The sequence below is a fragment of the Pezoporus occidentalis genome, unplaced genomic scaffold (assembly GCF_034315485.1).
Source record: "Pezoporus occidentalis ecotype Australia unplaced genomic scaffold, CSIRO_AGI_Poc_V1 ctg38, whole genome shotgun sequence".
NCBI lineage: Eukaryota > Metazoa > Chordata > Aves > Psittaciformes > Psittacidae > Pezoporus > Pezoporus occidentalis.
The window spans coordinates 4,053,155-4,079,057 of NW_026915702.1; the positions used below are offsets into that span (position 1 = coordinate 4,053,155).

Genomic DNA, 25,903 nt, shown 5'->3' on the forward strand with positions numbered 1-25,903 from the left:
CTGGCATGAGAGAAGTAGATGGCTTAAAACATGCACCTAAATTTGAAGGGTTGAGGTTAAGTTACTGCCAGAATAGTTCTTCAAATTACTATACTTGGGAATTATGTAGAAAATGTGTATGTATGTGTGTATGTATGCATGCATGCACACATATACATAAGCCAGTGCAAAAATGTAATTAGAATTATAGAATGGTTAGGGTTGGAAAGGACCTTAAGATCATCTAGTTCCAATGCTGCTGCCATGAGCAGGGATGCCTCACACTAAACCATTTCACCCAAGGCTTCGTCAACCTGCCCTTGAGCACTGCCAAGGATGGAGCATATACTACTTCTTTGGGCAACCTGCTCCTGCACATACATACAAATATATGCACTTGCAAATGCATTGTCCCTCTTTACCCACTTTTAAATACCATAATATTTGATTGCAGATATCTATTTCATTTATAATAATAACTAGTCAGTGTTATCTTTAAAGAAATCAATGAGTCAACTTCATTAAACAGGATATGGAAGTGTAATACATTCCACGCACTAAAAGAAGATTAATGAACTCTAAGGATCTCTCTTCTGTTCTCCCTGGTGTATGTGTAGCTGCCTCATCAGGGAATGGCAGCTCACATGTTTTCAGATACAGTAAATAGCTCTCGGGCTTTTCAAATAAAGCTGTACTCTGCCTGGTATGCAGGCCAGGGCCTATACATTGAATAAATCATCAGAAGTTCTTCTAAAGAGAGCGCAGTAGTGCTCTTTATTTTTTATTGATTGCATTTGCAGAGGAAAATTGAATCTATTCCTTGTCAAGGCACCTAAACCTCATGTTGTAAAGAAGAGAGAAAAAGAAAAGATGGATGGACTTCAGTGGAATTAGCTAGAAAGAATGATGTTTCCTATTGTGTGATGATAATTTCTATTTTTTCATCTTGCCCATACCAAGTGAAAGGTAGTCATGGATGTACTTTGAAGTAGTAATCTTCAAAGACTCCTTTTAGTGGAATTGGAAATAAGCTTATTGAAGAGTTGTCTCCAACCTGATTTTCTGTCAGTTATCAGTCAAAAGCTCTTTCCTGTACAGAAGTTAACTCAAAAGGAAAGGCAGGTGTTTCTAGGATATACGGCATCTCAGCACACATGGCTATAATATTCTAAGCATTTCATTTTAGTAAAATGCATTCATTATTAAATGAGGTCAATATGAATCCTTATCTCTCAAAGTTGGGTATTCTGACAGGTGTTACAGTTTTTACTATGACCTAGTGAAAATAGAGCTGCATTGCATTTTAGGTGCAAGTCGAGAACCATGATGTTTTAGCAGGAGCCATTTGAAGAATAGTTTTGTTGCTGTTTATGAGTGATTTAGTGATTTTACTTTTTTTTTTTTTTCTTTGGATAAGAAAGTTTCAAATCCATTGCTATAGGCTTTAAAATAGAATCCAGAGATACTGGTTTGAAATTGACTGTTGCCAGAGCTATTGTATTCAAAAAACAAGAGGGGCACTTGATTTACAGATTGCCTGTTGGAGTCCAGGGTGTATCCCTTAGCAAAAGCAAAAGAGTATTATAAGTTGTGGAAAAACTATGCATGTCTGTTCCATGAATGGTCATAGTGAGAAAGTGAATTAAAAGGCATGGGGGATACATGTTGAACTGTACATGTGTGCTGCTAAAACTTATTTCTGAAATGAGACTCAGGCACTTAACTATGAATTTCTGGAGTGCAGGAAGGTATGTTTTTCAGGACCTGAGAACAGATATGTTACATACTCCCAGTAGTCTTGTCACAGATTGATTTTGTTTTACTTCTGTTAGGATTCTCTGTTCTTGTTGCTCATCTTGAATTCCACATTATTTATTTTTTAATTCCAACTTCATGTGTTGGGTTGGTTTGTTCGGTTTTTGCTTTGGTTTTGTAGTTGTTGGTTTTTTTTTCCCCCTTGCAAGTTCTTGGATTATTTTTTTTAGGGTGTTTGTCTCTGGGAGAAAATTAGAGGAGGAGGTGGGGAAAGTGGGATGTAAATAAGATCATAAAGCTCTGACTCGAGCTATAAAGCATCGCTTCTCCACAAACATTACAAATAAGATCCAGTAAGCTATATCTCTTGCTTTATAGCCTAATCTCAGCAAGTCTAATAAAATGCTGAAATTATCAGTTCCAATATCTCCACTCAGTACTTCAGTACTTAGTTATTTTACTATATGTAGGTTGTCTCCTTGGTTATTCCTTTTTTGTTTATACATCTGGTTTTATGTGCATATAGTTTATATATAGAGAGAGAATCATAGAGTAGTTAGGGTTGGAAAGGACCTTAAGATCATCTACTTCCAGCCTTCCTGCCATGGGCAGGGACACCTCACACTAAACCATGTCACCCAAGGCTCTGTCCAAATGGGCCTTGAACGCTGCCAGGGATGGAGCATTCACAGCTTCCCTGGGCAACCCATTACAGTGAATGACTGCATGTTCAGAGCTGTGTGTAAACCTAGGCTCATGAATACATGTAACTGCATTTTTTGCTGGTGTTATGCAGACACTCTTTGCAACAGTATTTGAAAATACATAGTAAGATGTTTAATATATGTTTAATTAGTATGTTGGGTTTTTTTCTTCTTCTTTAAGGTTACGGTCTGAAGGAAATCCTATATTTAGAAATATAGGGTTACATATGAAATCATGGGGAGCTTAGTCACAAGTTTAAAAAAGTACTTATTATCCTGGGTTCAGCAGTAGCAGTCATTTTTTTCTCCTTCTTAGTAGCTGGTGCAGCTCTGTGGTTTTGACTTTCGACCTGGGAACAGAGCTGATAACACTAAATGTTTAGTCTGGCCAAGGACTTTCTGAGCCTCATGCACTCCTAGGGAGGAGGGAAGCTGGGAGGAAGCAGAGACAGGACACCTGGCCCAAACTGACCAAAGAGGTATTCCATACCACAGCACGTCATGCCTGGGATGTAACTGAGAGTTACCCAAAAGGGCCAGTACACTGTGGGGTTGGACTAGGTATCGGTCGGGGCTCGGTCAGGCAGGGTAGGGTGAGTTATCGGTCGGCAGGTGGTGAGGTGTTGTATTCTCTTCCCTTGTTATTTCCTTTATCATTATTATTATTGGTGGTAGCAGTAGTGATTTGTGTTATACCTTAGTTACTAAACTGTTCTTATCTCAACCTGTGGGAGTTGCATTCTTTTGATTCTCCTCCGCATCCCTCTGGGAGCAGGGGGAGGGCAAGAAGGGGGGGGTGTGACTGAATGAGCTGCATGGCTGGGTTTAAACCACGACACTTATGAGCATGATCCATCCGCGGGTCCTGAAGGAGCTGGTGAATGAAGTTGCGAAGCTGCAGGTCATCATATTTGAGAAATCATGGCAGTCAGGTGAAGTTCCTGATGACTGGAAAAAGGGAAATATAACCCCCATTTTCAAGAAGGGGAAAATGGATGACCCGGGGAATTACAGACCAGTCAGTCTCACCTCTGTGCCTGGCAAAATCTTGGAGCAGATTCTCCTGGAAGGCATGCTAAGGTACATGAAAATCAACAAGGTGCTTGGTGACAGCCAGCATGGCTTCACTAAGGGGAAATACTGCCTGATCAATTTGGTGGCCTTCTATGATCGGGCTACAGAAGTGATGGACAGGGGTAGAGCAGTTGATGTCATCTACCTGGACTTGTGCAAAGCATTCAACACTGTCCAACACGACATCCTTGTCTCTAAATTGGAGAGACATCAATTTGATAGATGGACCACTTGGTGGATAAAGAACTGGCTGGATGGCCATACACAAAGAGTTGTGGTCAATGCTCAATGCCCGTCTGGAGGCCAGTAACGAGTGGTGTCCCTCAGGGGTCGGTGTTGGGACCGGTCTTGTTTAACGTCTTTGTCGCTGACATGGACAGTGGGATTGAGTGGGCCCTCAGCAAGTTTGCCGATGACACCAAGCTGTGTGGTTCGGTTGATACGCTGGAGGGAAGGAATGCCATCCAGAGGGACCTTGACACGCTTGTGAGGTGGTCTGATGCCGACCTCATGAAGTTTAACCATGCCAAGTGCAAGGTCCTCCAGCTGGGTGGGAGCAATCCCAGGCACAGCTCCAGGTTGGGCGGATAAGAGATTCAGAGCAGCCCTGTGGAGAAGGACTTGGGGGTGCTGGTCGATGAGAAAATGAACATGAGCCGGCAGTGTGCGCTTGCAGCCCAGAAAGCCAACCGTATCCTGGGCTGCATCAAAAGGAGCGTGACCAGCAGGTCGAAGGAGGTGATCCTGCCCCTCTAGTCTGCTCTTGTGAGACCTCACTTGGAGTATTGTGTGCAATTCTGTTGTTCTCAACATAAAAAGGACATGGAACTCTTGGAACAAGTCCAGTGGAGGGCCACGAGGATGATCAGGGGACTGGAGCACCTCCTGTATGAAGACAGGCTGAGGAAGTTGGAGCTGTTTAGCCTGGAGAAGGCTGCACGGAGACCTCATTGCAACCTTCCAGTATCTGAAGGGGGCCTACAGCGATGCTGGAGAGGGACTGTTCAATAGGGACTGTAGTGACAGGACAAGGGGTAATGGGTTAAAACTTAAACAGGGGAAGTTTAGGTTGGATATAAGAAGGAAGTTCTTTCCTGTGAGGGTGGTGAGGCACTGGAATGGGTTGCCCAGGGAGATTGTGAATGCTCCATCCCTGGCAGTGTTCAAGGCCAGGTTGGATGAGGCCTTGGGTGATATGATTTAGCGCAAGGTGTCCCTGCCCATGGCAGGGGGGTTGGAAGTAGATGATTTTAAGGTCCTTTCCAACCCTAACTATTCTATGATTCTAAATAGTTTTTTTTCCTGATTAAATGTTTTGCTGAATAAGTGAATCAGAGGTCTGATTTACCAGGGTGGTAAAGTCTTGGAGGTAGAGACCACAGCAATTTTAAGTCAGGCTGCAAGGCCCAAAAAAAATGCATTGATTTATATTGTTGTGGGGCTTTGGAATACATAGAGGACCCTGAAACCTGTCAGCTTTGTCTCCCATGTGCCTTAAGTAAGTGTCCTAAGCTCCAGTGCTCTAAATGCCAACATAGGCTTCCACTGGCCCAAGAATGGTGGGGAAACAGTAAAACGAAAAAGCTCAGAAATCAAGCTGAAAGGAAATTCTTGCTTGAGTAAATGACAGAGCTTCTAGTGACTTCATGGAGCCGCTTCAGGAGATGAGATCTAATGCTAAATCAAGTCTAGTAATCCTGTCCATAATGCTTAACCACACAGTAAGTCAAACAGGAGTAACCATTTTAAAATGCTATTTGGCTTCCTTTTGTGACTTAGGGAATTATTCCTCTGTCTTAAGTAAACTTAAATATATTTATAATTATCTACTTGACAAAGAGGCAGGTATATAGTGCAAGCTTATTGCTTAAATGACAGCTCAGGGGTTGGAAATTTAATTTGATATTTCTATTGAAAGTTATATCTTGAGAGAGCAATATTATCTCCAAACTACTTTGAAAAACACAGACAAACCTTTCTGCAAAACACATGGTGTAGCAATTTTCTCCTTAACCTTTAAAAACAAGCCTATAAAATTTAATGTTGTGATCTTGTTTCTCTAGTACCTGTTAACAGTCTCACTTCGGAAATGGCCTGTCAAATGTCAGCTTTCAGCCTGCCCTTATTTTTATTGTTTCTTTTTTTCATTATAGGAGAGGGCTAGAATGTAGATGTACATACCAAATTTTGTACTGGAGTGCCACTCAGGAGCCTTAAACGTGAACTGTTTTTATTTCAGCTTATTTGCAAGAGAAGTTGAATTTTCTTTCCTGTGTGCAATACCATAGTGTAAGCAGGATCTGTATTACAGTGTTAGCTTTCATAGGATTTTTATCTACATCTTTAGCTGTTTTCAAACATTGTTGCCCTCTGCTTCCCTTGGATTGCAAATCTAGGTGTTTTGGTTTTAGAAACATTCCTTAAAATGCCATTAGGAAACACAAAGGCAAGAATTGGTGACCGAACCAGCAAAAAAGCCCTTGATTTATCTAATTAAATGAATACTTGCTATTGCTTAATAGCTATTAAGATTTATTTTTTTTTGTGGGGGAGGGAGGAATTAATGAGATATTTGCAGCTGATGAAATGAGGTGTGAAAAGCATGATTTGTCATGAGTTGCAGAAGGTATTCTGTGTCAGGATACAATTTTATTGACTACTGATTATAGTCAAGTGGCTATTACTGTAGCAGTTTTCATCAAGTTATGTTTTTTTCAAAATACATTGAGCATGTTAATATATGTTTGATCGATTGATTACATAATATATTTGATTGATTAAAACATAGGTAGGGGACAACTTTGTGACTGTAAGTTTCTGTATAACTGGCCACACAGTGTTTAGCTGAAATGTGAATTTCCTTATACTTCAAGTTCATTGTGGAACTGACCCAACTTATATATATTAATGTTCACATTGCTGATTGTTCTCTAAGTAATCTCATATATGAACATTAAGATCTTGTTAATGTGCTATAATGAGTACTATTGTGCATGCAGTCCCACGTTAATATTGCAATTCAAATAAGTTATTATTGTCTTTTCCCATATAATCCTCTTACAGCATCCATTTGGAAAGGGACACCTTTGTTACCTTTATAAGGCGTACATACCTGCTTTTGGTGATGTCATTGTAGTTATTATTGCAGAATGTTGTAATTAGTAAACATCAATGCTGTATGCTTACATTTAATTTTCTGTAAGTGGGAAGCCAACTAGACTAACATCTCAGAAACAACGTATTTGTAGAAGATAATGGCTCTGCAAATAAGCCAACAGTTATTGCATACAGATAATGCAACAGAAAGAAGAGCACATGAGGAATTTAAACAAAATTCCCAAGGAAAATTTTCTTTATGGCTTAGTTAAATAAAATGGTTTTACTTTCTGTAATAGTTCAGTTTGCTTTTTTGTGGTCATTGCAGCTTCTGTTAGGATCTAACTTTGTAATACCAAGTGTGTTTTGTCTTTGACAGCAACGATAGTGTTAAATGAACTCAACTGGACTGCAGCGTTGGATGATGTATTCAAGCGGAACAGAGAAGAAGACCCCACTTTATTATGGCAGGTTTTTGGTAGCGCAACTGGCCTCGCTAGGTATTACCCAGGTAACTGAAGTCTCGAAAAAACTGTCCTATGCCACATATTGCCTTAAAAATACTCTGAATTATTTTCAAGCAATAAGACTAACTAAAAATTATTTTATTACATAGATGCAGCTTCTTTGTATTAGAAGTAATTAAAGAACTGTGAAATTATTCTGTCATAAAGCTAGTTCGAGGGAGAAGAAACTGAAGAGAAATATGTAACTACTGTTTCTTACAGTAAGAGGAACAGAAGAATATGTTCTTTAAAAAGCTGAAAATTTACATTTTATTTTTGTATTGTTTTCTATGGGTTGTATAAATAGTTAAATATTTGCCAGTGAGATTTCTTTACCTGTCTAGTTAAAAAGTAGTGACTCGGTGAGTAGACAGATAATGTCATGGTAAAGTCAGTGGAAATATGATTGCAGCATGCTATATTTATGTCTTGCAGAATGCACGATCTCTGACAATTCTGTCTTTGCTATTAGAGCTAAGGTCAATAAATGCAACTTGATTATTTCAACCAGCTTTTGTTCCACCTATTGAAGAATCTCATTATTGGATCGCACTAATTAATTTAAATAGATGTATATTGTATTGAATTTAGGTCATCAGTAGCCTTAATTTGATTTTTGATGTGTATTAGCTAATGGAAAGGTTTGGATTATGGCAAGGTGTACTGCTTGTCCTGCTGCTGTTCTCGTTAAGTGTTGCTGTTATCAGTGACAGAATGTGTCCGCTATGCACAAGGCAATTGCGTGCAGTGTGTTGTTTCTTGTCTACAGCTGGCAAAGGAAGAACTTTGAGATCCTTTCTCTTCTGTTTATGCAAGACTGTTTGTGTTTCGAGGGTGAAGGGGATTATTCTGAAGCTGTTACTGTATCATTAGCACAATTGTTAGCACAGGCAGAGAAATTGCCTTAGGCTAGTTTATAGGAAGAATATTTAACAGCACTCGAATCCTGTTTGTTTTGTCATGCTAGATGTTCATGAAATACTGTGAGATGTTGCAGAAAGAAATAATCTTGAAAATGCTAATTTCATATTTATTTTATTTCCAAGTGTTCTGGTTTAATGCTTTTGGGATATATTAGTGCTGGGTTTGGGGTTGCCATTTGTCACTGCGTCTTGTGTAGTGATGTTTTGCAAATGCTGAAAAAATAAGTGTTTCTTTAAAGCATCTCTGTGCCAGTCTTAAGGATATTCATTTTCCATTGTGGGATTATCTCATACATTGACAAATATATTCTTATGCCTTGCTAACCTGTCAATTCTTAACACAACACAAGAGCCTCTCTATGTACTCTTCCTTAGAGCACCCCTATAAAATGGGAGAGGCTTGTTTTCCCTGTTTTGCAGGTGAATATGTGGCTTGTGTGTACTACTTTCAAACACAAATTTAAATCTAGAGCCCCACACTTCCTGCTTATTCCATAGCTAAGTGCCTAAGTCCTTATGATCTGTCTAGTCCTGTCAGTAACTAACTTCAGAAATGCCTGGGTAATTACCCATTCATTAAGTTCTGCATACACAGAGAGCAACCTGGGACATTCTGACAGTCCTTAAGTTGTATGTGTATTGTTCTGTGCATCTTCTTCCCACTTCCATCTATAACTCAAATCAGTAAGCCCTTTGGGTTTCAGATTTTTAGAATAGATCTTTGTGCAAGGTTGTCCATCTTTCTGTTTTTGTTAAACCTTTGTCTCAGTTTGCTGATGCACACAAACATTCTGAAAATGAAAGTCAGGTTTCATATACTGGAATGGATGCTTTTAACATTTGCTTTTTGAAAATGATATAAATCATAAAACATCGATTCATTATATTTGCCTTAGGTAAACCTGCTTCAAACTGATGAATTTTTCCATTGTGATGATATTTGTGAAAGAATTTGGAAGTATCAAAGTCTAGAATTAAAATGCATAGACAAGTCTGCTCATTATTACCTAAAATATAGCCACTCAGGCCTCCCTTAAAAACAATCCATCTTTGGTTACCTCTAGGATATAGAGGGTGTCTTCAATCACAGTTTTTTTGAGCTAATGCTTTATCTGATAGTATCCCACTGCCTGAAGTTGTGGGCTAGGCAGTACATCACTTCTGTCCCAAGTAGGCTCTTGGGCTGTCCTTGTCACTATAGTGACAAGCAGGATGAAGGAATCTTTCTATGAGTAACCCCGTGGGTGGAAAGTATGTGTGAAATATAGGATTTTTTTCTATTGCATATATCCTATTTTTTCCTACATATACTCTTATTTTTGTACTGTTGTACACTTCTCTAGCATCGCATATATGATTTAATATAATTTTCAGCTGTGCTTTGTCTGCCTCTTTGGTACATATGTTGATATTTGCAGTGATGGCAGAAGCAGGCATAAAAGGGAACTGTATAGCACCTTCCTATGTTGATCATACAAGATGCCTCTTTAGAAACCTTACAGACTGTATTGAGGTCTGCTTTTTTCTTGATAAATTAATCCACTACTTCATTTTGTTTATTACCTATTTTTCCCTAGGATATACTCAGTTCAGCTCTCACTGTCAAACACCAAGAAATGGCAGGGAAGAACCAAAGATGTAGGATACCTCCATGGGCCTCAAACCTATATTTTCATCTCTTTCAGTTAGGGTTCTAATCAGTTCAATTTAAAGAGTCAGTATGAGTTTTCTCATACTAAACTTTTTCTTCTTTAGATTATTTAAGAAAGTGTGTCTTCCCTAAAGTAATTTTAAAGATTAGTGAGGGCACTTATTATCAACATTTTCATTAGTTTCGCTGACAGCATATTTGTGAAGAGAAATACTCAGCTCTATTACTGTGTTGGCAACCATCCATTTTGATATGAAGATGTCAAGCGTAATTTTGAGATTTCTGTTAGCTATTCTGTGAGCTCTGAATAAATCAAGAGTAAGTAAGCAGTAGTTTATTAAAAGAACTCAGAAGAATAAACAAATAAATTGAATAAAACTTTTAAGAAGGATGTAATATATACTCATTCTTGCATTTAAAATTATATATATACCAAATCTTTCTTTCAAGAGATGGTTTCAATATTGTGAGAATGCATTGTCCTTTTTTACATACATTTATATAGTGAAGAATCAAGACGGGTACCTCTATCTCCAGGTAATGAAGATACCTGATTAAAATCTTAATTCAAAAGAGAACTGAACAAGAGGTGAAAGCAAGGACAGATAACCTGGAAGGAATATAGAAACACCATCCAAGCATGCAGAAACATGGTTAGAAAAGCCAAAGCTCATTTGGAGTTAAACCTGGTGAAGGATATGAACAAGAAGAGCTTCTACAGGGACATCAGAAGCAAAAGAAAGCCTAAGGAAAATATGGAAAAGTCTGAGGTATTCACTGCCTTCTTTACCTCAGTCCTTATTGTAAGGCCACCCCTCAATAATCACTGGCTTCTGAATCAGAGGGAAATTCTGGAGCAAGGATGACTTCTACTCAGTGAAAAAGATTGAGTTAGAGAACATTTAAACAAAGTGGACATGCACAAGTTCTTGTGACCTGATGGTATGCATCCAGGAGTATTGAGGGGACTGGTGGATGTCATTGCCAGGCTATCCTTGATTATCATTGAGAGGTCATAGACACTGGGAGAGGCTCCTGAAGTTCTTTCTTTCCTGAGGAAACAAGTGTCGCTTCTACCTTTAAGGACAACAAGGAGGATCTGGGGAACTACAAGGTGTCAAATTTATGTTAGTCCCTGGGAAAGTGATGGAGTAAGTCTTTCTGGAGGCTATTTTGAAACATAGTAAGGGCAAAAAGGTGATTGGGAGTGGTCAGCATGGGTGAAAGGGGAAATCATGCCTGATCAAACTGATAATTGTCTGTGATGAGATGGCAGATTTAGTAGATGAAGGAAAAGCAGTGATTTTATTTGTCTTGACTTTAAGAGAAAGTCTTTTGATGCAGTTTTCCTTAACATCCTTGTTTAAGCTTTTGTTACTAAACTTAATTTCCATAGCAAAAAAGATACAGTGTGATGGATGAAATTAGTTTCAGTAAAATGAAACTCAGGTTGCACTGAAATCTGGGTATTAAAAAAAAAAAAAAAAAAGAACAGTTTTAAATATCCATGTGCCAGAATGTAACTGAGATCAGAATTTCAGTTTCTCTGTTTACATTGACAAGCCTGACCAGAAAAGCCAGACCCAGACATAAAGGCATGTAGTATGCATCGCATTCTGTTAGACATGATACTGTTTGGTCTACTGTCCTGTCTGACTTGAAGCCACATGGAGCTTGATTTCATTATCCTGCACTACTGCCCAGTTCATACTCAGAGGTTGTCTTGAGTCATCTCAGAAAATAGGGAATCTCAATTTACATAATAGCATTTTGGGGAATTAGTTGCAGCTTCTTTTCATCTTTTCAGCAGGAAATCAGCCAGCTTTTCTGAACATCTCCCACCTATAACCCTTCCTGTTTCTTTATGTTCAGTTTGCAAACAGATTTTTATCTGAGTCTGTCTGCAGAAGGCAAGATAGGGCTGGGCATATAAATATTTTATTTCCGTTTTGTTTTTTGTCTGAGGGCTCTGTTGTATTGAGTATTGAATGTTTTCAATTCTGGTTTCTTTTCAAAATCCACCAGTTTTAAAAATATTTGTAGAAGTTTCTAGCCTTTGTTCTGCAAGGGAACAGTTTTTCATCATTTATGTATAACTCAAAACTAGGACTCACAGAATCACAGAATGATTGAGGTTGGAAGGAAACTCTGAAAATCAAGTGGACCAACCCTCCTGCTGAAGCAAGGCCACAAAGAATCTAACATAGGTCATGTTTTGGGTTTTTTTTTTTTTTTTCTTTATTTTTTTTTTTTAATATATTGTTTCCAAAGAGATTTTTTTTGCCGGCAGGAGTTGAAAAATAGAATTTTTCCTCTTTTTTTAATGTTGAGTCTGTTCCCTGTGGGCTTGCAAATGTAGAGCTTCATTGACTCTATGTAGACAGAAAGGTACATTAATACAGATCAGATTACAGGTTTAATTTATAAGTGACCTCAGAGCAATGGACAAATCTGTTACACAAAAATAAATTAATTTAATTAAAGTAGTGTAATATAGTTTGACAGATACTAAGTTACTTATATTTTGTGAAGAGTCTACCCAGCAAATTTAGGACTAGGTTTTAGAAAGCAGCTGTCTCAAAGAACAATTTAATATCAAATATTTGGCAGACTACTTGGAAGTGTAGGTGCAAACTAACTGGTTCATCTTTTAATCTTGGAATCCTTCTTAATTACAGAGGTAATTAGGTATATAATTGTTAAACAATGTTTTATTAAAATACTGCACTCGGAAGTGTATTATTTTTACTGTAGCAATTACTAATTAGATTTTAAAGACACTTTGTATTTATGTGCCTTTTGCCAGATACTACCTTCCTCTGTTTATTTTTGGTTAGTTGTTTCATTTTTTGTAAGGCCAAGATCTTCACTAAAGGATGCATTTGTTTTGGACTGCAGACAGCAGACACGTATTTGCAATTAAATATGATACAGGAGGCTTTCTAGTTATAATAGTAAATACACTTAAGAAAGTTTGGCTGCAAAGGATTACTCAAAATGAAATCACAATCTTAACTTAAATGAATATTTAGAAAAAACTTATTTGATCAGCAACACCATCTCAGCTCTCTCAGGGAAGTACTGTAAGTAGTGTTAGCCAAAGGTAATACTAGAAAGAGTAGTACTGATATGGATAGTTTCAGATTCCATTTAGTGGGTTCTATATAGCAATAACAGCAGCATGATGATGCATGAATAGATTCAGCATCTTTTATGAAGAAATATTGAACATGGATTTGGTGTGACAGTGGCCTACAGTGTGCTTAAGGTGGGAATGTGCCATACTTGGTCACAATCCGAAAACTTAAGGCAATTAATAACAAAAATAAAACTGAAAAAGAAATACTGTCCCGTCCCCAAATGTTCCAGATCTTCCCACTTCCATCTGGAGATTTAACAAGGGCCTATGGGAAGTTAAATTTAAAACTTACCTCCCAGTATAATATGTCTGACAACTTCCGCTCTTCCAATGTGCTGTATAGCTCTGTTTCTGTATAGCTCTAACTTCCCTCTGTTGTTTTGGTTTTTAATTATTTTTTTATTATTATTTTTTTTATTTTTTTTACTTGATTTTTTATTTTATTTTTTTTATTTTAATATTTATTTTATTTTTTATTTTATCTTATTTTTTATAGAGAAAAAGCAGTCTCCAGCCTGTACTTCTATAGCCCTTACTATGTAACCTAAACACAGATATTTGTCATCTTCGTTTGACCTTACCCATGTCAGAGAAGAAAGATAGGAAAAGAAAGCAAATGGATAGAGTATGGCTTTGTTTTGGCTATGCCTAGGGTCATATGAGAGAGCCAGTAAAATGTGCTACAATATCCACTTCTTAGGTGAACATTAGGAACTTCAAACTCATGAAGAGAAATAGTGTTTTCTAAGGAGACCAACTCTTTGCTGGACTTCCAGGTGAAGTATTGAATTCAAGTTGCAAACTATCTGTGAAGTTAAAGTCCTTAGCTAAATGAGTAGATACTGAACAAAATTGCAGTCCCTACATAATTCTTACTTTAAAAACATCTTATCGTTTTAATCATTTGTGCAATTGGCTTCTTAAGCTTATCTGCTCCCTCATTTTTAAGATATATCTGTACTAGTAAACAGAACAAGTCAGAGTTTTATTATTAATCCTTTAGACAGCCCCATGGTGTGACTGAAGGGACAGTAATGCTGGCAGCATTTCTGAATGGACAGCTTGTTGTGGCTTAATGACATCCCCAAAGCACCTTTTGGTTTAAAAGTAACAAAATTCTCACTGTCCTCCTTTTGCAGATGAAACAAACAGGTTATATAGAGAGATAAAATTACTTTTTTAATGATCCTCTGAAGAATAGAGATTCAAGGCGGGAATAGGTGTAATAACAAGATCTAGTGCGCTATTATATTAATTAACTCAAATTTATAGCATTGTTTAATCAGTCGGTGTGTTAATCTCAGGGTCTTTGTAATATGTGTGCTGAAGAATACAGCACTAACTGTTTTATTCTTTCCCTTTTTTTACTGTAGATTTACCTTGTATTTAGCTTTACTTTCTATATCTATGTAAATATAATATGATGCGAACTTTAGTTAATTAGAAAAATGCCTTTATAAATCACTCATGCCAGTATTTTACTAGGATTTTCCTATGTAATTTAGGCTTACAAGGTGTTAGACAAATTAATAGATAAAGGAAAGATAATACTGCAGCGCCCATTACACAGAAAAATAATTTTGTCCCTAAAGTCTTAAAAATCTTGGATTAAAATTATGGATAGAGAAGAGCTAGTATTATCTGTTTATGATTAAAGAATCTGGAACTTCTTTCCAGATGTCAGTGAAGCAGGTCTCACTCAGCTACAGGCAAATTCCCTTCTTCTAGAAATTAATAATGGAAGAGCTTAAAAAATCAATTTCTAATAAAATAAAAAGATATCTTTCTAAATGAAGGACTTGCTGTGCACAGCTGCTCTTGTGTTAACCAGTAATAGCAAGCAATAGTGTTGCAGCCATGTTATTGAACTCCCTAAGAAAGTCATTACTGAAGAGATACAAGGAGACTAGAAAGCCTAAAAAATCCATACAAAATGAATCAAAAGCCTTGAAAAACTGAGAACTTCACTTTTGTGCGTGCAAAAGGTTTCATGCTTAATAGCTGTTAGTTCCTTTTAACAACTCAATATTTAAAGGAGCCTTTAAAGTAAAAGAACAAAACAAAATCCAAAACACTTTTTCAGTAACGCAGCTTCAAATTCATCAATTAGTGCAATTAGTGTGTAAGTTGGATAGTTCTACATTTTGCATTGAAATAAGCATCTTTGAGTGTTGTTTACTTCCTTTATTTAAAACAAATTAAAATCTTCAGAATTTGTTCTAATGGGAGAAAGACAACAAAACCCCAACAAAACATCTTGTTACTTCTGTTCCTCTCCTCCTCAAGCTCTGATACTCCAGACACTTGATGGGGGATGGCAGCTAGCCCAGGTAAAACCAATAAAAGCAACCCATATTTTGAGGATGAAATTCAGTTTATGCATGTGGAAGCAGAAATATTTGCCTCTTGACTGAACACAGAGCCATTTGATAGGTTAATTTTACATTGCAGACTACAGTATGCATTTCATGTTCAAATACATTCTTGAAAAAACTCAGAAAATTATCCTCTCGTTTCTGTATGGTGATGATGCTATTTAAAGATACAGAAGACATTGCACAGAGCTATGTTAGGTGGATTTTACCTGAAGATCATTTAATGTCTTGCAGTTAAGGCCATTATCTGGGTAAAATAGTTAAGTGCTGCATTCAGTCTAGACTTAACATCTTCTGTGGTAGCATGGAACTGGTCAGAAACATTCTCTGTCTTGGGTGGATACTACTAATAAGTTATTAGAATCATAGAACAGTTATTTTTGGAAAGAACCTGAAAATCATCAAGTTCCAACCCCCCTGCCATGGGCAGGGACACCTCACACTAAACCATGTCACCCAAGGTTCTGTCCAACCGGGCCTTGAACACTGCCAGGGATGGAGCATTCACAGCTTCTTTGGGCAATCCAAGACAGAATTATGATACAGATATCCTAAGTGCACTGGTACAAAACACTTTACGACAATTAATGTTAAAGTCTCCCAAAGTCATGGTTGTTTATTATTTTTAGCTCCCACATCTCACCCCTTCTTAATTTTTACTGAAAAATAACTAATTCTGCAAAGGTGCTGTTGCTACACCAAAATTCACGTGGCTTCTTTCTGAGTAATAAGCTCAGGAATGCCACATTTCCCAGCTAGAGTGGGCTACTGTATACTGGAAAACAGGTTTGTTCACATAAATTCTCTAAAATACGAGAATTATGAAATGAAACTGAAGGCAAAGTGTAAGCTGAAGGCTGAACTTCCACTACACCTCAGGAAGACTTTACTGAATCCGACACAAGGAGTTTAATAGTCTGGGTTTAAATGTTTTGAATATCTACATGAATGATTATTGAGAGATAGCAAGATAAAAGTCAGCTTTAGGAAATATTTGCTTGCCTAACCCACTAAATGTTATATTGAGGTTGGCTACCCAGTAACTCTCTGAGATGGAAAGGTAATGAAGTTTGAGCCAGAATAGATGATGCTGTCTGGAATTTGATAATTGGCATTTGTTACCTGTTTTACTGTCAGCTTTAGCCTCTTTCCCCAAATGTGTTACAGGGGTGTAAAGCTGTTAATAATTCATCTGTGCCTCTTTGTTCCTTGCACATACATACCTAACCAGTAGAGAAGGGCAGATGTAACCGATTCGGCAGGACTTTTTCACGAAGGCCTCCCCCATGACACTGGAATCATATGAATTAAAGATGGGCACATGTAGCTCCCTTTCCCAAGAAATGCTTTCATTTATACTTTACCCTGTGACAATCTCTGTCTTCCATGAACTGGTTTTCCATGTAATCAACCACACTGAGGATTTCCACTGTACATGTGCAGAGAAAATGGAATAACATGCCTTGCTCTTGCTTGAAATATAGGTAGGTCTGTATCTCCATAATGCAAACAGCAGAAGTGGGAGGGATATAACATCCAGTGAATAGTTTATAAAACATCAAATCTAACCCATGCCAAACAAGAAAGTCATCAAAAGTGAACATGACTGAAGTTTAATGTATGCAACAGAGAACTGTGCAGTGTTGACATAGTTCAAGGATAGGAGTATGCAGCAATGCAGAATGGTGAGGCTGACTTCTTCAAGATATTTGGTGCTCCAGGTTCCAAGGCATCTAATTAAAATGAATGTTTTAAACAAGAGATTATACAAATAAAACTGTAAATCTCAAAATCCTTGATCTTCACTTTTGGGTTTTTTTTAGGAAAATAAGTAATCATCTTTTTGTGTATTTCATTTTGCTTCCATCTTAGACCATATGATGGCTTTTGTCAGTAAGATGTAAGCCAGTTTCCCTACATGGTTTTATAGTGTGTTTTGTACATGGACCAAGGCAACACGTCTTTTTCAATAGGTCTCCATCCTATTTCCTATATAATTGTAAATGCATAATTACTTATTTTTGCATAGAGAGAATTTACAATCTTCTAAAAAAATTGCATTTTTAAAGATAAAATTGTGGCAAATTAAAACTAGGTCATTGGACATCAAATGTCTGAGGGGAATTTCAGTTTCCTATTAATAGCAATTTCAACAGGATCCTTAAATACTGCAAACATTAACAAAAACAGGGAATAGATTTGAAATAATTCAAATTTATCTAAAATTGAAAGTGATAATCCGGAGAGATTTTAGGATGAGTGAGTAATTTAGTCATCTTAATTCCTGAGGTTGAAGGGAGAATTCAGCACTTCTTTGGTGTGAATGAATTTTTCGATACTTATTTATGTTTAGCCATGCAGAAACTTACTACTAGATTATGTAAACTTTTGTAGAAAACATTGTAAAGATCAATAGAATGAGTTTTCTCAGTAAACAGTATATTTCATAATTAGTGTGTGTATGATTCAGCAGCCATTAATATCTGATGAAAAATTCTGCAATCCCATCATAAATACAGACAAATTTCCTCACATGGAAACTTAAGCATGTAGGTGCTTGATATATTTGTCTCAAGAGAAGGTAATATATTAATTAGGAAAAAGAAACTTACTGATGTGTGGCACAGAAAATACTATCTTAACAGCATGGTGAGAAATTATGTTTTTGAAGGTCTCCTCCAGATCTCTCTGAAGCTATTATCAGTCTTCCAGGACTGTGCATACTGAAAGGGCCAAGCTAGTGAGTTACTGTTCACAGTAATTTCCCCAAGGATTAGATAGGCTGTAAGTAGTGCTCTGAGTGGGTTATTTATAGTGTCTTTTGTGTATAACTGGGCAATTGTAATAGCTCTTAGTCTAGTTCCAGTGAATGTCTTTCCTTCAGTTGTGCTTTTTAACTTACTAATATACATGTAGCCAGAAAGGGGCAGTTTAAACTTTGTTCCAATCCAGGAAATTACTGCAAAACTATGGTAGAACTGAGTGCAAGGCTTAGTTGTTCATAGGGGAAAAGGGGAAAGAGGAAAGGACGAAGTAACAATAAACTTTAAAAGTGCTTAGTTAGTATTGCAGTTAAAAATACCCAGCTTTTCCCCTACAGAGCCTTTTGGTGGTTTTGGAAATATTAGGGCAAGTTTCAGGCATTTCATATTTTATTATTTGGTGTTTCCTCACCAGTTCAGGTTAATATTAATTTTGCATCTTCATCTTTCTGAAATATTTGCTACACTGAGCTTGGTCTAAAGGGCCCAGTTCTGAAGTGTGTTCTGTCAACTGGTGTTAGCCTCAAGGAATTGATGTGCTTACCTGTAAGTGGCATTATATTAAAATATATTTGTAGTTCTACAAGTATGCAGCATTTTCTGTGTGTGATGAATATATACTGATAATGTCCTGTGGGTTATGCTTGGTTTAAATTTTCTGGTAACTGATGTTCCAGCTCATGTTATGGTCACAAGAAAGGGTTTGTCTAGTAAATTCAAAAATAAGCAGCTACTCTAAGCTGGTGGCTTCTTTCATATTCATGGATGGAAGAATTCATAATTCTTCCAATTTGTCTTAGATAAATGCTTTCTCAGGAAGAAACTTGGAGCTGCCTATGTCTTTCTTTATTTCCTAGACAGAAAAAAAATATTAATGTCAGGAAATAGCTCCCCCAGTACTGTTGGCATACATTGAGAGAGCAAATTGCAGAACATTATTTCATTTCATGTAACTTTCCACGTTTCTATTTGTGTTTATTGAGCTCATATTTTTTTTTTTAGGAAGGGCAGGTTTCTCACCATTGCTGAAAATTGTGGTAAAGCTTAGATTAAATGCTTGCAAAAGGTTATTAATCTCAGTATTTTCTTTACGGAAACATGAATATTTCCATGCCATTTTCTGTTCAGAAAGTACGATACTTGCATGCTACTTTTCTAATTTCCGTTTTTAGGTAAATCTATGTTGAGTAGGTATATAATTTTTTAGATGTATAACTGAGTTTTAAATCGGTACAGTATTATTGTATAAACATTAATGAACTTATAACTGTTTATAAAAGTTTATAAGTATTTTCTTATTCAAAAAAGGCTTATTTCATATTCTAAAGTACTTTGGTTGAAATTCTGGTTCCATTGAACTCAGAGGTCAATTATAGTCAGTAACTATTTCTTCAACACAACTTGGCCCTTTAAGGTCTTTATCTGCATTTGTGTTTATTTTATTTAAAAGAAATATATTTTAAATATATTATTTAAAATAAATTGTATTTATTTAAGGTTTGTTGCATTTTATTATATGCTGATATATATATATATATATGGGTGTAAGAAAACAGATTACACTAACACAGGTGTTTTTTTATCCATACCAAATCCTGATAATTATATAGTGCAAAGATTTCATTATATTGTTGTATTTAAATACCTAAGATAAAGTTTAAAATATATTCTATAAGTTTTCTTTTACCTTTTTAGCTTCCCCATGGGTAGATAAAAGTCGAACTCCAAACAAAATAGATCTCTATGATGTTCGTAGAAGACCATGGTAAGTTTTCTTTAAAGGAATGATATATCTAGAGATGACTGTAAAGGCATATTTCTTTTATCATTTATATATAGTAGTCCTTGCTTTTAGACGTTGCTATTTTCTTTTTTAAAAAGAATTTGATTCTTCTGAATAAACAATTCTCAAATCATAATACTTGTTATGCAATATCCACTGTAGTGTGTCATACTGTAGCATTACAGGGACCTTTTCGTAGGAGGATAACTGTCAAATTGGTATAAGGCAATTAAAAATTTTTGTGCCAAAATCTAATGTAATTCAGATTATTAGACTGAGACAATCTTCTGGATTTTTGAAAATGTTTACAAATATGTCTGAGTGGTTTATACCAGCAGAAAAATCTCTAGATTAGTAAAAGACAATGGAACAATGGGATTCTTTCTCAAGATTTTTTTCTGTAAGCCTCTCAAGGCATAATGTACATTGATACTAGTTGAACGTATTTTTCCCTAAACTGGGCTAATGTAATAATTCATCTGTTATCAAAATCATTAGCTCTGAAGTAGCATTTATATTTTAGAGTTATCAACATCTGGAAACAGTGATTTTTTTTTGATTGGTATATCCCATTTCCAGACTTCCTTAAAGTAGTTTAGACTTTGGTTTACAGAGAAGACACACCAGGAGAGAAGAGGATAGCCCATGGTTTTCTATTAGCTACAATGGGAGGTTTTCTTGGTTTCAGCTAGACTTAGTTTAGAGATTGTAGGGTCTTTCATCAAACACAACAAATATGTTTCCAAATTTGTGTCTTTCATACCCTTTATTTATTTCAGGTATATTCAAGGAGCTGCATCTCCCAAAGACATGCTTATTTTAGTTGATGCGTAAGTGTTTAATGTCTTGTTATTAATATTAGAGGGATAAAAGTACTTAGATATATTGAACGAGTCTCTGGATGCTGATAAATGGAGAGAGGATTAAGAAGTGTTTATATGCAAGGATCAAAAATCTTGTTATGAACAAAATAAATATACAGAAAAAAAATAGTTCCAGTGAGCTGAAACCAAACCTGAAAATTAAACTGGGGACAAGGAAGTGTTTTTAGTCGCTTTAATGTTATTCTGCTTTCAGCTTCTAATTACTGAAGTAATCAACTGAAAATTTCTCTTGTGCTCGCCAAGATTTGTTGTAAAACTCAGGCCTAAACCCAAATGACTAGAAGCGTATACAGTAGGTTTAATCGTGAATTCATTAGCCTGAAAGATGAGAATATATGCAGACTTTGCATGTTTTACCATAAATATTTAAAATTTGTGAAGGTTGCTTGCAATAAAACATTAATAGAAAATGAGCAAAGAAATCAATAAAACCTCTCTCTGCCTTGGCAAGGTTTCCTTTGTTTAGCTAATGTTGAGGGGCCAAAGAAAGCATTGAACCTGATGTGTCAAACAGGTTGCTTTATGCTGAAAAATTTATCAGAAAAAGGATTTAAATTTAATGCTTTAAAATGTGAAGTGCTTTCGTATTAGCAGTGAGTTTTATCAATGTTTTTTATTTCTTCACTTCTGTTTAGGTTTTTCCTTGAAAGAAACAAGCTGTCATTAGAGTGTCTGAAAATCTAAAGCTGTAAATCTATGTGCGGTAGTATAAAATGTTTAGATAATGCATTGGTTGAAGGCAGTAAACTCAGATTTCTTGAGATGAAAATGCAGAAGTGCTGTACTGTTATAACTCCACCTGAGCCACAGGACTGGGGCTCAGAATGCCAGTTTTTGACTTAATTTCTTATTATAACAAGGTAATAAAACTAATGATGAGCTGAAGAACTCGGGAGAATTATTGACAGTTTTAGTGAGAATGTTGGTGACAGTGCTTGTTCACTCTCTGTATTTTTGTGGGTTTTTGATTTTTGTTTTTTTTTTGTTTACATGTTAAATAAAATTTGTTAAATTCAACTTTTCTTTTGCCTTGTGGATTTCTGTTAGGAGCGGAAGTGTCAGTGGATTGACGCTGAAGCTGATCCGCACTTCAGTCATTGAGATGTTGGAGACCTTGTCTGACGATGACTTTGTGAATGTAGTTTCAGTGAGTATCCACTCTTTCCCCAAAATTTGTATTGTCAACAAAGCCATAAGCAAATGATTTTAATGCCAGATATGAGATACTTGAATGTTAAGCTGCTAAAAGACTTTAATTATATTGTAAAATACCACATTTGGCTTACTGTTTTCTTGTAAAGTATAATGAAAGTCCTAGGATTGTTCCTATCTATACATTTTAGTGAAGGACAAAAGTCATGAACTTCTGTTTAGCCAAATCCTCTTTCCAATATATTAGTGGGGTCTGTGTAACACATCTTGTCTTTGGCTGATATATGCAAATTATTGTGAAATAATAAATAATTTGCAAGTCTTATGCTGTGGTATGACGTAAAATGATACAGAGGAAGTAGGGGATGTTCCTTTTCCCCCACAGCCGATATTTGGGTTGCTTGTGTTAATTGGTGGATGATGACTGAAGATGTACAGGCATACATCTGACCTGCTGAAGAGGTGTGGCTGAGAGATTCTAAAGTTAGCAACTCAATGGGTGGCATAGCACTTTTTTCCCCATAGTTAAGTAATATAATGAGGGGGGTGAGCGATCGGCTGCATGGTTCTGAGTTACTGGCTGGGCTTAAACCATGACAGGGGGAGAATCCATGAAGGAACTTAAAAATGCAAGTAATTTATGTGTACAGAGGCAGCATATGTGATGCGCAGGTCAGAGGATTGTTAGGAAGAGGGTGGGGTTGTAAGGATTTTCAAATGAAGGTGGTGCTGGCTTTTTCAGGGCTAGCTTTTCAGCAGCTGAGATCTTTCAGAACATGATCTGAAACTTCTAGTACTACCTATCATTACTACACTTCAAACTTGAGTACTGCACTTAAAACTTCTGTCTCTATGTAATAGAACTTTTAAGTAGAAGATAGTGTTGGGTTGTGAGGTTTGGTGTGTTTTTGTTGTTTTTTTTTTTAATAGCATTTTAGTCTTTCTAATGCTTGCTAAGAATTTAAAGTTCAAATTCCTGGTTTTCCAGAAAGCTGAAGGCAAAATAGAATACATTTCGGAAGGGGGAATATGGTATGGGCAACTTCTAGCTTTCAGGCTGATACTGTGGATGTCACACTAGCTTTGTGCAAGGATTTTTTAGTTTTTATTAAGCTGTTGAACTGTAGAGCTTTGGTACTAAGGATTTAGGATGTGAGCATTGGCATACTCTTAATGACAAGAGAGAGCCTGCATGGTGGTGATTTTGAAGCAATTTTCAAGTTCTACAGATGTGTTGCATCAAGCCTGCAGAAAGACCTGAAATATCACTATCAGAAATATCTTTGAACACTGCTTATTGCTTCATTGTTGACTGCCAGTCTAGCTAAACCTTTTTCCAAGTAGTAGAGAGAAGCTTTTATTTGCAATGGCATTTTGTTTGTTATTTTCTGGTGGATTAGACCATTTTTTTTTTTTAGTCTAAATTGCAGTGGAGAAAAAAGAAACTAATGTTATTGTTATTATTATCAAAGGAAATAAGGTTTTCTGTAAAGGCATTAAAGAGCTGAAATCTTGTTGTTAGGCTCACGGGTTTGAAAACAAACAAAAGAAGATTGCAATCCTACACTGCGGGAAATTGATTACTGTGTTCAGTGGAGTTGTGCCAGCTTTTGCCCTTGGAAAATCCAGACCCCCACTACCTTCTGATTTACACAGTTTTCCAAGCTTTTTCCTTTTTGCTCCCAGCTGACCAGAAATAGTGTATCTTAATGCTAAGCCTTCCTTAGGCTCAGGATATTTTAATAGCTAAGGTTTAGTGTTATTTTGGTGAGACTCCGAAGTTGGGATTTGTATTAAAAAAGGACTAGCAATCTCAGAGTATTTTCTATAGTGCATTTCCCCAGTGGTTTATAACTTAAAATCCTTAAGAACCTTTCTTCTTTGAATGAACTTCAGAGGCACAGTTCAGATATTTACCTGCAGAACCAAAGACATCTTTCTGGTCATACCGCATTCCTCCTCAGAGGTTGGAAACACTCATAGAAATATGCATAACAGAACATGGCATCTCTAAATCTTTTATAAAGTGCTGTTTGGTGTTGTGCACTTATCATTTAAACATCCACATTAGATCCTTTCAGTACTGCAATTATTTTTGTATAACCTATGTTTTAATGTGTTCATATGGCTTACCTGTTATAATTGTGGGGGACGTGTTCTGACATTTTGTTTCTCTAACAGAAAGGGAATCATATGGTGCAGGTAAGAAACATATGGTTGTACTACTGCAAAGCATTCATTAAGTGTGAGAACTGAACGCATAAGTTTGGTCTATTTTTAGGATTTATACCTTATCTTTTTTTAGTTTACTCAGTTTTTTCCACAGTTCAACCAAAGCCTCAAACCAAAGTTAAGCACAAGAGGTGACATCTCTAAAGAAGGTGATATCACACTCAGTATTATTTGTTCTTAAGATTATTCACAAAAGTATATGCACGGACCTAAATTTTATCGAACATTCATCCACTACAAAGTTAGTTGCCATAAGTTTTTCACATATGGTGGGTTTTTTAATGTTTGATTTAGATATCTTGACACTTGAAGTAAACCATAATGCATTAGAACAATCAGCATGCTGATTGTTTGCTTAAATCTTTGGAATTTACATAAATGACTTTCATTTATGAGGTCTGAGATCTCTTTTTTTTTTCCAAATATTAAATTCTTCATTTTACTGCTTAGCTTTTCACCACTTAATCTTCTTTGTATACCGTTGGTGAAAAGTTTGATGATTTATTAGGTTTATATACAGTGACAAAAGGCAGATGGTTCATTAATTCTTGTCTAATTCTAAAATAATCTCAGTTTTCTTTTTTCTAAATGTTCCGAGGATTACCTAGATATATGTTGATGCACAAAAAATCATCTGGTCTCAAGTGGTGCTCCTCAGGGCTCAATATTGTGGCTAGTTCTATTTAATCTCTTTATGAATGATCTGGACAAAGGGATCGAGTGCATCCTCAGTAAAGTTGCAGATGACACCAAGTTGGATGGGAGTGTTGATCTGCTTGGGGGTAGGAAGGCTCTGCAAAGGGGTCTAGACAGGCTGGATCAATGGGCTGTGGCCAGTGGTATGAGGTTCAGCAAGGCAAAGTGCCAGGTGCTGCGCCATAACAACCACAACAATGCAATTCTATGCTACAGGCTTGGGGCTGGAAAGCTGCTCAGCAGAAAGGGACCTGGGGGTGTTGGTTGGCAGCTGGCTGTATGCCCAGGCAGCCAAGGAGGCCAGTGTCATCCTGGCCTGTATCAGAAATAGTGTAGCCAGCAGGGCCATCATCCCCCTATACTCAGCACTGGTGAGGATGCACTTTGAATACTGTGTTTAGTTGGGGCTCCTCACTACAAGAAAGACTTTTAAGTGCTTGAGTACATCTACAGGAGGGCAATGAAGCTGGTGAAGGGTCTAGAGAACAAGCCTTACGAGAAATGGCTGAAAGAACTGGGGTTGTTTAGTCTGGAGAAAAGGAGGCTCAGGGGAGACCTTATCACTCTCTACAGCTACCTGAAAAGAGGTTGTAGGGAGTTGGGGTTCGGTCTCTTCTCCCAAGCAATAAGTAGTGGAACAAGAGGTGATGGCCTTAAGTTGTTCTGGGGAGGTTTAGACTGGATATTAGAAAAATTTCTTCACCAGAAGTGTTGTCAGGCATTGGAACAGGCTGTCCAGTGAAGTGGTTGAGTGACCATCCCTGTAGGTATTTAAGATAGATGTAGCACTTAGAGACATGGTTTAGAGGTGCGCTGATGGTTGGACGTGACTATCTGAAAGGTATTTGCCAACCTAGATGATTCTGTGATCATTATTCTTCACAGAATATTCCATAGCAAAAAAGGAATTCCTAGATAAAGTCCAACTCCACTGCTTTCTTAATAAATCCAAACCCTGACAATTCAACTTAAACATTTTGTTCTAGGTGAATAAAATATAGATTTATTCAATACATTCCTTAAGGACATTTTTGTCTTGAAGCATCCTGGTATTAGACATTAAAAAGTCCAACAGCTAGGTGAAATTTTCCTGTTAATACAATAGTGGATAGATATATGAACACTAGTAATAACTAGAAGTTATCTACAATTTCGGCCAAGAAAGCAACATTTATTTTATGGCTTGTTAGAT

General features: G+C 36.6%; 1 protein-coding gene across 12 annotated transcripts in view; it reads left to right on the forward strand.

Moving 5' to 3' along the window:
• CACNA2D1 (calcium voltage-gated channel auxiliary subunit alpha2delta 1) overlaps positions 1 to 25,903 on the forward strand; it is a 389,699-nt gene that overhangs the window by 265,715 nt on the left and 98,081 nt on the right. For all 12 annotated transcript variants that reach the window (XM_062631969.1, XM_062631970.1, XM_062631958.1 and 9 more), the window contains exons 7-10: positions 6,988 to 7,119; positions 19,660 to 19,729; positions 20,527 to 20,577; positions 21,679 to 21,778. In XM_062631969.1, the coding sequence (XP_062487953.1) occupies positions 6,988 to 7,119; positions 19,660 to 19,729; positions 20,527 to 20,577; positions 21,679 to 21,778 (353 nt within the window). The remainder of the gene's footprint in view (positions 1 to 6,987; positions 7,120 to 19,659; positions 19,730 to 20,526; positions 20,578 to 21,678; positions 21,779 to 25,903) is intronic.